Genomic DNA, 15,548 nt, shown 5'->3' on the forward strand with positions numbered 1-15,548 from the left:
GCACATGGAATACACTATGTAAGGTGGTATTAAATCTTCATATTTCTATATGAAGATATGGTTGACAAATATTACTGTCCCATCTGAAGCAATTTAAACCATTAAGTATCTGCTCCTCACCTCCAGTGACGGTGAATACCGTCACAGCCCCTGTACAAATCATTAGCAAGACCTCACCTGGAATATGCAGTTAATTTCTGGGCACCGGATCACAAAAAGGATATTGGGGAAGTGGAGAAAGTGCAGAGAAACTAATAAGAGGCATGGAGGGTAAATTAGAGGAACTGAAATTCTTCTCTCATGAGAAGAGGAGATTAAGGGGGGGGGGGGGGGGGGGAGGATATGATCAACATGTATAAATACATACAGTAAAAGGTCCAAATAGTGATATTGGTGTTGAGTTAGTCACTATAAGGTCATCACAGAGGACAAGGGGGCACTCTTTACGTCTGGAGGAAAAGTAAAGTAATTTCATCTTTAAATACGGAAAGGTTTCTTCACAGTAAGAGCTGTGAAAATGTTGAATAGACTCCCTCCAGATGTGGTTCTGGCTAGCTCAGATTGCTTTAAAAAAAGGCCTGGATTCTCTCCTAAATGTGCATATTATAACTGGATTAGACATATGCCGGTTTTCGGTAATTCGATATATCGCGGTATTGCATAGCCACGGTATTGTTATTGTGGCATTTTTAAAATACAGAGTTTCTCTGCTCCTGGGTCTGACTTGTGAATTGATACATTTCAGTGAGCTGGATGACTCATTCACTCACACAGCTCTCCCAGTAACTATAAACAAAAATGTTTACATTGTAGCTTTTCCTTCCCTCTGCCAGGGAGAAAGGAAGTTTAACCTCTTAAAGACTGGATCTTTCTCTGACACTTGTTGCTTGCAAGTTAAAATCAGTTTTTTTTTTGCTAGAAAAGTACTTAGAACCCCAAACATTTTATATATATTTTTTAGCAGAGACCCTACAGAAAAAAAATTGCGATTGTTGTAATATTTTATGTCACACTGTATTTGCGCAGCAGTCTTTCAAACGCAATTAATAGACTTTAATGAATAAAAAAAAAAAAAAAAAAGTAACAGTAAGTTATCCCAATTTTTTTTTTTTTGTTACACAGAGAATCGTGAGAGAATCGTGATCTTTATTCCAAGCTAAAAAATCGTGATTCTCATTTTGGCCAGAATCGTGCAGCTCTAATATATATATATATATATATATATATATATATATATATATATATATATACACACACACACACACGCACGCACGCACGCACGCACAGCAGCCCACATTACATTATTATATAGCCATCAAGCAGTGTCTGGCCTACCTGGTGATGATTGGTCCTGGCCCTCTGATCCGATGGTCTGGTCTTTAAAGGGGCAAATCCTTGCGATTCAGAAGTGGTTAAACCTGCAGGAGGACCGGTGTTTTTATCTATTAATGACTTTACTATTGCTTTAGGCCTGGTTCACATGTATGCGGGTTGGCGGTTCACATGTATGCGGGTTGGCGGCCCACATTTGCACAGGCATAGCAGCCCATTGATTTGAACGGGCTGCTATGCCCTCATTTTCCGCAGAAAAAAGGTGCATGCAGCATTTTTTTTAAATTCAGTGGCCTTGAAATCCATCCTGCTTTTGCACCATGCGACTAACCTGCAGTTCCTGCTCTGGCAAGCTTTCTGCATTTTTTGTATACACAGTTTGCGTGTGCAGCAAAGGCAGGTAAGTCGCATGGTGCAAAAAATGGATTTTTGTAAGAACTTACCGTAAAATCCTTTTCTCTTAAGCTCATTGACAGACGTAGTCTTCTTGATTCTCAAGAGCTGGGTTATGTTGTCTCCGCAGGAGTAGGACTAGGCAGAATGACAAAACGTTCTGGCTCCACCCTAGGGGCAGTCCCTGAGGGTATATCCTCCCTCTCTCTGCTACAGGGAATCAGTTCTGTTTAAAGCAGTACAGAGAATTTAACCCAACCCAACTCAATGATAGAGGGGCGGGTACTACGTCTGTCAATGAGCTTAAGAGAAAAGGATTTTACGGTAAGTTCTTACAAAAATCCATTTTTCTCTATCGCTCATTGACAGACGTAGTCTTCTTGATTCTCAAGAGCTGGGACATCCAGAAGCAGTGCCACAAATGAGGGGTGGGATTGACAAAATCAAATCCAATCTAGAAGGCCCAACCGGTGCCAAACTAGAAGTTTTAAAGGCTCATTATAAACAAGAATGAGGCTAAAGAAAAACATTTTCCAACGGAAAAAAACCCTCGAGGTAGACCACTGGTCTCCTCAAATTGCGGCCTGCAAAACCTTGCGGCCAAATGAGGCATCAGACGATGCCATTACATCAACTTTATAATGTTTAGAGAAGGTATGCACCGACGACCAGGTAGCCGCCTTGCACACCTGGACCACTGACGCCTGATGGCGAAAGGCCCATGACGCACTAAGTGCCCGAGTGGAGTGCGCCTTAACAGGGAACGGGGGCTCCCGACCCTTAATAGAATAAGCCTGCACTACCGTCTGTCTGATCCATCTGGAAATGGTCGCGGCAGATGCAGGCAACCCCTTTTTGGGTCCATCTGGGATCACAAAAAGTGAATCCGTCTTGCGAAACGAGTCTGTCGTTTTCAAGTATACCCTGATCGCCCGGACCACATCCAAGGAGTGTAACGCAAACTCCCGAGGATGACTGGGCTTAGGACACAGGGAAGGTAATACAATTTCTTCATTCAGATGAAATTCTGAAACCACTTTTGGTAGGAAGGATGGATTCGGACGAAGAACCACCTTATCTCTATGAACCACAAGATATGGTGAACGACAAGATAATGCGGCCAGTTCTGACACCCTGCGTGCAGAAGTAATAGCCACCAAGAAGGCCACCTTCTGGGACAACGTGGGTAGAGGAATCTCCCTAATATCTTCAAAGGGAGGTTTCTGAAGAACCGACAACACTAAATTAAGATCCCAGGGGGGTAACGGCGCGTGCACTGGCGGGGCCAGATGTCGCACCCCCTGGATGAAATTCCGCACCAAGGAATGAGTAGCCAAAGGCTTCTGAAAGAAGATAGCTAATGCTGAGACCTGACCCTTGATAGTACTCAAGGCCAGTTTCTGCTCAACCCCTTGTTGCAGAAAAGCCAATATTCGACTAATCGAATAAGACCGAGGACGGAACCCCAAAGGTTCACACCATGCAATGTAGGACTTCCATGTGCGATGATAAATCTTTCTGGAAGTCGCTTTCCTTGCTTCAACTAGAGTAGGAATAACTGAAGCTGACAAACCTTTGTCCTTCAGCACCTGGGTCTCAATAGCCAGGCCATTAAAGCCAGCGATCGTAAAGCAGGATGGAAGATCGGTCCCTGAGACAGTAGATCCTCCCTGAGAGGAAGTCTCCATGGAACGTCCGCCACCAGTCTGACCATGTCGGCGTACCAAGCTCGACGAGGCCAGTCCGGAGCTACCAGGATTACTGGGATTCCTTCCTCCTCTACCCTGCGAAGAAGTCTTGGCAGTAACGCGAGAGGAGGGAAGGCATATATTAGCTGGTATTGCCCCCACGGGGCGATCAGTGCGTCTGCGGTTTCTGCTAGAGGATCGCGGGAGCGAGCCACGAATCTCTGAACTTTCCTGTTGAATCGTGATGCCAACAGATCCACATCCGGGGTGCCCCACCGTAGGCACAACTGGTGGAAAACGTCTGGATGGAGGGACCATTCCCCCTGATCCAGGGTCTGACGGCTGAGATAATCTGCCTGCCAATTCTCCACCCCCGGAATGAACACCGCAGAGATTGCTGAAACAAATCGTTCCGCCCAGCGAAGAATGCAAGCCACTTCTTTGGCCGCTCGGACACTCTTGGTGCCCCCCTGATGATTGACATAAGCCACGGCCGTGGCATTGTCCGACTGGATCCGAACCGGGCTGCCCTGGAGCTGCTCGGTCCAGTGAATCAGACAAAGTCTGATCGCTCTCAGTTCCAATACATTTATCGGTAACCTGGATTCTTCCGGGGACCAAAGTCCCTGGACAGATAACTGACCAAGAATTCCTCCCCATCCGGATAGACTGGCATCCGTGGTCACTATCGTCCAATATATTGGCAGAAATGACTTTCCCTGGCTGAGCATTGGAGACCGAAGCCACCAAACCAGAGACTCTCTGGTCTGTTTGCTCAATCGTATCTGATTGTCCAGGGATTCCGGATTCCGATTCCATCTGAGAAGAATCTCTTGCTGAAGAATTCGGGTATGGGACTGGGCAAATGGGACTGCTTCGAATGAAGCCACCATCAACCCCAGAACCCTCATGCACGTCCGAAGGGAAGACCAGCTGTTGGACAGTAACAACTGGACTGCTGATTGAATCTTTCGAAGTTTCCCTACCGGAAGGAAAACTCTCGTCCTGACTGTGTCTAGAATTAGACCCAGATATTCGAGCCTCTGGGTGGGAACCAGAAAAGACTTTTGCTGGTTCACCAGCCACCTGAATTCCTGTAAAGAAATCATAGTAATTTCTATGTTTTGTAGCAAGGTCTGAGGAGACTCTGCATGAAGCAGAAGATCGTCTAGGTAACCTAGAATCGATATACCTCTTTGGCGCAGAAGTGCCAACATTGAGGCCAACACCTTTGTGAAGACCCGCGGAGCCGTGGCGAGACCGAAAGGTAACGCCACAAACTGATAGTGGTTCTCCTCTACGGAAAAGCGTAGAAAACGCTGATGTCCTGCGAAAATGGGAATGTGAAGATAGGCGTCCTTGATGTCTATGGACGCTAGGACATCCCCTGGATGCAGGAAGGCTGCTACCGTGCGAATGGACTCCATTCTGAATCTTCTTATGTTGACGAAAGAATTGAGTGCTCTTAAGTCCAGAATTGGACGCACTTTGCCCTCTTTCCTGGGTATTGTAAACAGGTTTGAATAAAACCTTTGAAACCGTTCTGTCCAAGGAACGTGGACTACCACTCCTTGTTGTAGTAGATCTGTGACTGCTCTCCGCAGATCTTCTAAACGATCCGGAGATAGTCGGATATTGGAAGGGAAGAATCGCGCCGGTGGGAGAGATCGAAACTCGATCTTGTACCCTGACTTTATGACTTCGCAAACCCATTTGTCCGGGATTCTAGAAAGCCATGGATCCGGGAACCGGCGAAGACGTCCCCCCACCCCAGTTATGGGTGGGGGCGCACCTTCAGGCTTTGGATGGTTTATCTTCAGGTCTGGAGGGGGCGGGCTTTTGCTTGCCCGACCAACGACCCCTGACGCCTCCTGCAGGAGCTTTGGAGGACTTAGTTTTTTCACCCGCTGGACGAAAAAACCTCTTGTGAGCAGAAAAAGAAGGCCCTCGTCTTTGACGAGTTCCTCTACCTTTAAAATTTTGCGGTAAAAAGGTGCTTTTTCCACCGGTGAGATCCTTAATGATCTCATCTAAGTTGGCTCCAAATAGACGCTCTCCTGAAAAGGGGATATTAGCCAATGCTTTTTTGGAACCTTGGTCGGCTAACCAACCTTTTAGCCACAGTGTACGCCTGAGAACCACTGCTGAGACTGATGCTCGCGCCATTAATGGAGTGGCGTCTAACGCCGCATCACATACAAACTGTAACCCCTGTATCATTTGTTCCAACAAATCTGATACCGCCTGAGGGACTTCTTCTAAGTCCCGGCGTAACCACTTGGTCCATTCAGTTACAGCCTGCGAAACCAGACCAATAGCAATTATTGGCCTGAAAGCTGATCCAATCAAGGAAAAACATGGTGCGAGACATAGCTTCTATCTTGCGATCCACTGGATCTTTAAAAGACGGAGCGTCTTCTAAAGGAATAACCGTGGCTTTATTCAATCTAGCAATGGGTGAATCCACCACAGGTGGTTCTGTCCATTTCTTAATAAGGGTTTCCTCAAACGGATAACGCCTGTCAATGCGTTTAGAAATATTAAAGGTGCGTTTTGGCAGACGCCATTCTTCATCGATTGGATTGCCAAAACATTTGGGCAATGGAAAAACCTTTGCCACTTTGATGCGCTTTTTAGTCCCAAAAGGGATCTCAGTTTCAGCTATTTCTGATGGAATACCCTGTAACCTTAAAGTCTCTTGAACAGATACAATGAGTGCGTTTACCAACGCTTCCTCTCGGGCTATGGCGGATGCCGAAACATCCTCCTCACTGTCTGAAGAGACAGGACCCGAGACACCAATACCAGATGAAGTACCTGCAACTGCAGAAATAGGCTCAGAGTCTGAATCCGAGGTTTCAGATAATAAGGGGTTAGGCGGGGGTCGCTTTCTTGCGCCCTGTCCCTGACAAGCCACTTCCACCCGGGACACAAAAGTTTCCATAATAGCTGACAAAGATTCAATTGTCAATGGGGTGCTGGAGGATCCCGCAGACCCCTCGAGGGGATCCGGAGGAGATACATGAGTGGCAGGGTCCATGTTAATACAGGACACCTTTGCCAGCAAAAACAAAAAAACTTTCTTTTTTTTTTTGTGTGTCTCCCCCTAGCGCAATAGCGCCCCTCAGAGTACCTGCTTCTCGATCGCAGAGAGAGAGAGAGGGACCCCCAAGGCTCACCAACCGATGCAGTGCAGTTTCCAACAAACTGCAGCCAGCGTCTGTCTTACACAGACTGGAAGGAGCTGTTTGCTTTTTCCCGGGCAGAAGGCGTGGCTCCGCCCCCTGTGTACGCCTTCCGGCGTTCCCAGCCCTCCACGAGGAAGCTGGGCTCACATAAAATGGCCGCCCCCATAGAAGAGACATAAGACTCCAAAAACATGGCGGCCGGCGTGACCTGAGGACATACATGTATACGGTCTACGGCAAAATGGCGGCGGACCGCCGATATCGTCTTCCCAGCACATCCACCTGCACTCTGCTGAGAGGTGACATATGGATCTACAGAGATACACTGCACATAAGGTAGGATTATACCTCCTATGTCTGCTGTAATGTTACAGTCTGCTGGGTAGAGTGTTAGCTCTTGAACCAAGTCCACTTCCCACAAACACATGCTGTATTACAAGGGGGACTTGTAAGTATCAGATATATACTGACCATATATGGAGGGGCCCATAATATATACTGCCTCATAATGAGGAAAAAAGGGAACGTTTACTCACCATACCGAACCGACAGGCACCCTCTCTTCACAATACCCTCTCCACCGAGGTGGGGGTTTGTGGACGCCTCGACTCTCTGGTACCTGGCGTCCAAGCGAGACTTTTAACTCGCAAAGTCAGTCCCTTTACTGGGACTCCGTCGCGGCCGACTCAGCGCACTGGTCTGCACGCGCTTTTAGGCAGAAACCGGGGTGACCACTGGATTCCAACATCCAGCCCGTCGCCCGGCCCCGCATACTTACTTGAATATGTCGCGGCCGACCAAGCGCAATGCCATGGTCTGCACGCGCTCGTAGGCCGGCTGGGGTGACCACAAGTGTCGCCCAGTCCGGCATTTTTGCTTGAAGATCTCACAGGAAAAAAACACTGGAGAAAACTACCTAAAAAATGTCTTTTTCTTAAAGAAAAAAAGTCTTGCCAGGACCAAAAGATCCCAGCAAGGAGCTTAGGTCCTTACTCCTGACTAGACAGAAAAAAACTGATTCCCTGTAGCAGAGAGAGGGAGGATATACCCTCAGGGACTGCCCCTAGGGTGGAGCCAGAACGTTTTGTCATTCTGCCTAGTCCTACTCCTGCGGAGACAACATAACCCAGCTCTTGAGAATCAAGAAGACTACGTCTGTCAATGAGCGATAGAGAAAGAAGGATGGATTTCATGGCCACTGCATTTTTTTAAATTCTGCATGCACCTTTTTCCAGCTGAAAACGCAGGCATAGCAGCTCAAGCCCATTCACATCAATGGGCTGCTATGCCTGTGCAAATGTGGGCCGCCAACCCGCATACATGTGAACCGCCAACCCGCATACATGTGAACCACCAACCCGCATACATGTGAACCAGGCCTAAAGCGATAGTAAAGTAATTTATAAACAACACCTCCTTCAGGTTTAACCACTTCTTGACCACAAGGATTTGCCCTCTTAATGACCAGGCCATCGGATCGGAGCAGAGCGCCAGGACCAGTTATCACCAGTTAGGCCAGACACTGCTTGATGACCTATTTTAGGCCTGGTTCACAGAGTCTGTACTGACTGACTATATAATAATGTGCATAAGTGAACCAAAGCCCCTAAATTCAGCAATGAAATTGAAGTGAGGTGGAAATTTAATAATTTAAATTTAATAATAGAATACCGTGATAATACCGTATACCGTGGCAAAACCCTAATCAATTAATCGCAGCATGAAAATCTGATACCGTCACAAGCCTAAACTGGATACTAACATTTATAGGTAAAGTTGATCCAAGTAAAATCCGATTGCCTCTGAGGATCAGGAAGGAATTTTTTCCCCTGCTGTGGCAAATAGGATCATGCTTTGCTGTGGTTTTTCGCCTTCCTCTACATCAACTGTGGGTATAGGGTTGTGTATATGGGATTACATTATTATTATTTTTTTATTGGTTGAACAGGATGGACTGGTGTCTTTTTTCAACCTAAGTATGTAGTATGTAACTGTATCCCAATTTCCCAGTGACTCCAGCACATAAAAGAAGGGGGGGGGGGGGTGTCTGATTGCCTGCAGCATCTTTATTTTTTAGAATGGACAAAATTCTGACAACTTAGGGTAGTGTTGGAACTCACCAGCTACCTCCTGCCCCCCTTCCCTCATACTTATTGGCTCATTATTATATTGCACTCAGGTGCCCATACTTTATACCTGCTAGCAGTTTGATGAAGCGATCAAGCCTCTAAACGTGAAGCGATCAAGCCTCTCTGTCACGCTAATAGGTACGGAGTGCATAATATATATATATATATATACACACACACACACACACACACACACACACACACACACACACACACACACACACACACACACACACACAAAAGGTTACCAAAAGTATTGGGACGCCTGCCTTTCCACGCACATGAACTTTAATCACTTCCTGCCCGTAATACTGGGATGATGCCCGCACCTATAGTCATCAATCTTTTCAGCCGGCGATTCCCAGTAATGCAGAAGTGATCCGAGTGGCTAATTGGCCACTCAATCACTTTGTGGGGTGGTGGAAGGGGGTCTCACCCCCCCATGCCACCTTTGCCAGGCTCTCCTTTGCCATCGTGGAGCCCAGGAGCGATGCGGCGATGGCTGCCCTGTACAGGGAGAGAGGAACTGAGGTCGTTCCTCTCTCTGTAACCCCAGGACGAATGGTTTGTCACTTCCGGTTTTGCCCCTTTGTTTACCTGGCCGCCAGTGGCCAGGAAAGCAGCCAATACAACCGATCTGTGTCTGATTAGCTGCATGGAAGGCTAGAGGAGAAATTTAGGGTCCAATAGACCCCAAATCTCTCCATAAAGAGGACCTGTCACAGTGATGTGGTCACAAGGGATGATAGCAATAAAGTTGTAAAAAAATAAAAAATGTAAAGCGCCCCTGTCCCACCATGCTTATGTGCAAATAAAGACATGGATGAGCGAGTTTAAAGTGGAAGAACGTCCAATATCAGTGCCTGACCTCACAAATGCGCTTCTGGAAGAATAGTCAAACATTCCCATAGACACACTCCTAAACCTTGTGGACAGCCTTCCCAAATGAGTTGAAGCTGTTATAGCTGCAAAAGACTGGGATGCCATTAAAGTTCATGTGCTTGTGAAGGCAGGCCTCCCAATAGCGTGTATGTATTTTTTTTTGTATACACCCCTGACAATTCCGTCACCTGTCATTCTATTTTGCGTTTTTTTTTTACAACACAAGGCAATGTTTTTACCCAAGCTTCAGTGGAATGATATTTCATTAATTTTTATGCAAGACTGCTCATCCATGTATAGAAACACATGGTTGCACACCGCACAGAGACCTGTAAAGTGGTGCAGAAAACTGAAAACATAGAAAAGAGCTGCATTTTTCTGCATAAGAATTGTTTTTAGAAGTGTGAACGGGTCCTTGTAGAAGAAAAGGCTTTACAATAGCTCACCAATTAAATGTTGCTTCCATTTCCCCTGAACCTCCCTGCATACATTTTCTAGTAAATCGGCTCCTAAATGTTTTTTTTTCTTCTTCACTTTTCTATGTGGTCGTGTGACTACAAAGCTCCAGCTCATTCCCTTCTCTCTCTGTGGCTGGTGGGCAAGAACTCTCTTCCTGGCTGACAAAGTCCTGACACTACGCTGGCGGGAGGACGGCACAGCCACAGCAAATTCAGCACCATTGTCAGGCCCTGCACTATATGGAGAAGCAGTGGCGCCTTGCAGTCAAGTAACTACATAGAAAAAATACTAAAAAAAGAACTGGAATTAGGAAGCGATTTACAAACGGAACACAGGGAGGATCAAAACAAAGGGGCAGCAACATTTAACTGGTGATTTATTGTGAAAAAAAAAAAAAAACACACACACACACTACTTACATTCTGTTTTGTTATATTGGGATTGGTCCGATTTATTTACCCGCTACAGTGCCACTCTCTCGTTCTGGGAGAGAGTCCATGGATGTCCCCCCCAGAATCACGCACCCCTGCAAACCCCCTGGGATATGCTCGGTGATCGTCATGCCCTTCGGACACAGCTGATCACAGATCACGGTAAAGGGCCAATCACAGCAGCCCTTTACCATGTGATCAGTTGTGTCCAATCACAGCTGATCACATGTAAACAAACCTGCCAGTTATCGGCATTCCTTTCCTCACATGCTATGACAGCGTGAGGAGAGGAGAGCCGGTAACCGGCAAGCGTGACAGGGGACATTTACACTGATCATCATTGCGGCCTATCAGTGGTAGCCTCATCAGTGGTTGGCTGGCCGCCTCTTCAGCGCACATGAGTAAAGGTGAAAAATTACTTATTTACAAAATTTTATAACAGGAAACAAAGAAAATTTTTAGTCTTCAATTGTTTAGCACAAAAAAAAAAAAAAAAAACTCAGACACCAAAAGAAAGCTCTGGCTCAAAAAAATGTTGCATGACTGCGTAATTGTTATTCAAAGTGTGGCAGCTCTGATAGCTGAAAATTGGCCTGGGCAGGAAGGGGGTGAAAGTAGCCAGTATTGAAGTGGTTAAACCCGTTAACGGACATTAAAAAGTCTTGATTTTACACTCCCCATATCGTGACTACAGTGATAACCCCTCAAAGCATTTAGTCTTTATCCAATTAACGTCTCTGTAAACCGCACTGACACTGATGTCAATAGCAAGGCAAAATAATTGCTTTTGAAAAAACCCGTAAAGAAGCGTTTAACAGCTCACTGTAACAACAGCCAATTAATATGAAGAACAATCTTGTTAACACAGCGCTGCACACAAAGAACGAAGTAATGATGATCGATGAACAATGTATCACAAGCAGCATTCAACCAAGATACAGAAGCTCTGCAGGGATGGCTGGAAAGAACTAATGCCAATCAGTCTTGTTATTTGCAAATGAGGTCTGACACTAAGTGGATGACAGGGCTTCCTCCCACGGTGCAGGGGAAAAAAAAAAACACACGTCTGTGCATATGGAAGAATAGCATCTCAATCCAGCCATTGCTGGGATTCTCAGGAAAAAACAGTGAGCGGTTAGGCTGATAAACCTCATCTAATCACTAGTATTTTCCCCTTCAAAGAGTGCAGTCTTTGCAACATGCCTTCCCTGCCACAGGTACCCAGCAGCCCTCTGATCATGCCTGTGCATTTACCCACCCTCTAGTGTCCATAGCCAGTGTCCTCTGTCAATCACCATGGGAGTCTCATTAAAAACCTGGTGCTCCCGTATTAGAGATACCATTGGATACTCCCTCTGCTTCCCAGGCAGCCAATCACCTCGTCTGTGCACTGTCAGTATTTGCATATGAATTTTGGAGCTGGGGAGACCAAATCGGTATTAAACCCAAAACCAAAAATGTAGTATATTGCAGCTTATCAATAGATGTGGTGACTGCATTCGTTTTATTTTGTAGGTTTTTTTCTCTTCTGTTTTCACCTGGTGATCAAGTCAGTAACACACCTCCTATATTACAGAGCCCCCACTCTGGATGGAAGGAACACTGGTGGCACCTTCGAAAATCAGCATAGCTAATTTAGGGGAGGGAAGTTTTAGATGTGCTAGCATATTTAGATACACTAATAGTCTGCCATAACAAATGGTTATGGCAGACTAAAAGAAGAAAACTTTAGTATTCTTCCATATAATCCTCCACCTGCTGCTCAATTTTGACTGCCCGTTGGGCCACAACTCTTCATTAAAACATCTGTTATAAATCAGTGACCATTATCCTTGGGGGTACAGCACCAGCCACTTACCTTGTATGGCATAGACTCAAAAAAGATAGACGTTGCAGAGATTTTCTTCTTGTCGGTCATGAAGCCATGTGTGAGATGACCTCCATCAGGAAGGTCCAATCCCATGATCCTCCCATGAGGTTCCACTAAGGCAGTGTAGACAGCAAAGTTGGCAGGAGAGCCTAGAACAAAAAATGAAGGATCAAAGGAAGCAAAGTAAAATACAGCGACAATAGGGTTATGTCCATACAGCAACATTAGTGTAGCACTTTAACTTATTATACAAAATCTTAACATTGCAACCAAATCTAATCAGTTTTCAGAATAGATCTTAAGCTGACCATACACTATACAGCCTGGTTGCACAATCTCATTTAGTTCTATCTGCAACTATGTAGTGTGAGGGCACACCTGCCTAAAATGGATGCAATTTAAAGGTTTGTGCTCATATTAAACAGTTTTGGTAAATACAAAAGATTGCACAATCAGGATGGGTTTTATTAATGCTAAACTAAATATATATGAAATGTTTTGGCTAGCACAAAACCTGTAATTCTGTTTGGCCAGCCTTCTAGTTCAGCCAGGTCCTGGATCTACGCTGCAAGATGGATTGTAGTTAGGCAGTACAACCTGGTCCAGGACACACCCTCCATTGTGAATGGATGAGAAGGGAGCAGCTGAATAATGAATGCTTAGCCAAATAAGGCAGCCCATAGAGGGTTCTGTTTTTTTCATTCAACCAGAAGGTTGAACAAAAAACATAACCGATTCCCCCATCCACACATTTGAGATGGATGGGGAAAAAACTCCCGCTGAGCTACTGTGTTCTGACAGCAGAGAAACTTTCCCATCATCAGAATACACAGATCTGCGATGAAAGCTATAGCAGGCGGCGCTGATCGAATGCCATTTATCTGACGGGCTGGTCGCACAGAAGTCAAATCGGTAGATCGACTTCTATACAACCACTGTCCCTTTACACTAATTAAAATGTGGCTGGTCCCAGATTAAGGCTGGCCATAGATGGACGGTTTTTCTTTTTTTTGATTGGCTGCCACTAGGCAGATCGAAAAAGAAAAAAAAGAGAAATGGGTTCCACCATTTTCACAAAAATACAGTGGTTCGGGAATTTGATTAGTGGCTGCAATGCCGATCAGTGTATACACTACACTGATCAGCGCTGCAGCCAATAATTAAACGAAAAATTTCCAACATTCTTGTTGGATAAAAGGCCAATATTAGATCAACTTCTGTCAAGCTGGAACGGTAATAGATGGATTGAAATTCAGCTGGTCCCCACTGAACCACCTTAATGTAGATCCATCTATGGTCAGCTTAACCCATGGCTCTAAAGATGGCCATACACAGTTTATTTTGTTAAGGTTAAGCCCGCTGGCAAATGAGGTGGATACAAAAAGATACTCAACACCTCCCCCCTCCACTCGGGACATTGTATTCTGGCAGTGGGATCCACCACTGTCAGAATAAACTGATCAGCAGCTGCCGATCGAAAAAGGTTTCCAGTGTGTCCCTTCAACAGATGTCTAGCAAATGATCGATGTCTGTACAGTGGGGACGGTCACAGTGATCAAAATGCCAAAGTTCCCTGCTGAACGGGCAGATTTTTGATTATTGTATGGCCAGCTTATAGTTGAACTTTGGGAAAAAAATTTAAAAAAAATTGCTAACAGATAGGATTTTTATAGCAGAAAAGACAAACAATATCGCTTTTGAATTTAAGTTCCCTACCTGCCTGTATGCACATGCAGCTTAGTGTGGAATTTCTGCAATGTTGAAATTAACAAACTCCTATACATACACAGGAGAGACGTCATCTCAGCATGACCATTGAAAATGGCTGAAGATCGGTATCCAGAAGGTGTCCACCCAAAGAGGTTAGCAACTGATGGAGAGCTCCGGGACACCACAGCACTGGAGAAAAGGTGAGTATAGTCCCACTAACAATCACACACACATGTGAAAGAGTTCCAAACAATGAGCTGTATTTGGCAATTCCTCCCCAAAGTGTCATACACTAACAGATCTAACCAGAATTTATGGCCAACTGCCATTTCACTATCCAAAAAGAATTCCTCAGTGATCAAAGAGAGTGCTCCCATTGGGCAGGGAGTTGCAGTTGTTAGCATTCAGCAATTACGCGAGGGAGAGTCAGAGCCAAATGAAACTAAATCAGATAAGGGCACCTAGTATTTTTTAAGAGTACTTTTGGTTTCTGCCTGAAGTTACAGTAAGTTTAGTATTTAAAGCGGAGTTCCAGCCTTTTCTGTGTTTATTAAAAGTCAGCAGCTACAAAAAGTGTAGCTGCTGACTTTTAATAAACACACACTTACCTGTCCCACGGTCCAGCAATGCGGCCGCCCGAAGCCTCGATCCTCTCCCTCTGGTCTCGGCGGCGCCAGCATCACTGGTGTGGGCACCCGGCTATGACAGCTTGCGGCTTCACAGCTGGGCACGCATTGCGCATGCGCGAGTTGCACTGCGTGTCTTGATTGGCCGGCAATCTTCTGGGACCTCTGACATGTCCCAGAAGATTTCAGGGAGGGAGGGGGAGAGAAGAACTTCCGCTCAGGGCGCCGCGGTGCCCCGAGTGGGAGTGGGTACCTGTCAAAACTAGGTACCCGCTGCCCCCCAAACAAATGATATGCCAAATGTGGCATGTCAGGGGGTTTGGACTACCTAAAGTGGAAGTTCCACTTTTGGGTGGAACTCTGCTTTAAGTACAGGTTTGCTTTAAAGTAAGGTGTGCACCCATTTTTCTGTTTTTCACATTTAGAAAACTCTGGCCTCATAAACTAAGGCAAAAAGGTTAATGGGTTATATTTAGGAATCTATATAAGGGTTTTCCTTACCTGAATATGGCTGCACATTGACGCCCCATTTCTGTGGGTCTAGACTATAAACCTCCAGAGCCCTTTTTTGACACAACCTCTCCAGCTCATCCACATGCTCTGTGCCACCATAGTACCTATTGTTACAAAGAGAAATGTAATTTTCATATAAAAGAAATATCAGAAAACAGCAGAATACAGACATGGAGGGAACTGATTTTGCCATTTTGGTGAAGAGTGCCGGAGCAAGACAAGAATCTGTAAATGTCCCATTGCTGTGTTATGAATGTTCCTTTGGCACAGCAGAGCATCTAAGCAAAACGTTAAAGTGGGTCTGCTATTCAAGGCAAGGTCTGATTT

General features: G+C 45.5%; 1 protein-coding gene across 1 annotated transcript in view; it reads right to left on the reverse strand.

Moving 5' to 3' along the window:
* The window catches only part of SHMT1 (serine hydroxymethyltransferase 1), a 54,854-nt gene that overhangs the window by 18,715 nt on the left and 20,591 nt on the right, over nucleotides 1-15,548 (reverse strand). The window contains exons 4-5 of the mRNA XM_082260617.1: nucleotides 15,210-15,325; nucleotides 12,361-12,521 (exon numbers count right to left, since the gene is read on the reverse strand). Coding sequence (XP_082116743.1) covers nucleotides 12,361-12,521; nucleotides 15,210-15,325 — 277 coding nt within the window. The remainder of the gene's footprint in view (nucleotides 1-12,360; nucleotides 12,522-15,209; nucleotides 15,326-15,548) is intronic.

Source organism: Pelophylax lessonae (genome assembly GCF_965119305.1).
Source record: "Pelophylax lessonae genome assembly, chromosome: 6".
NCBI classification, from domain to species: domain Eukaryota; kingdom Metazoa; phylum Chordata; class Amphibia; order Anura; family Ranidae; genus Pelophylax; species Pelophylax lessonae.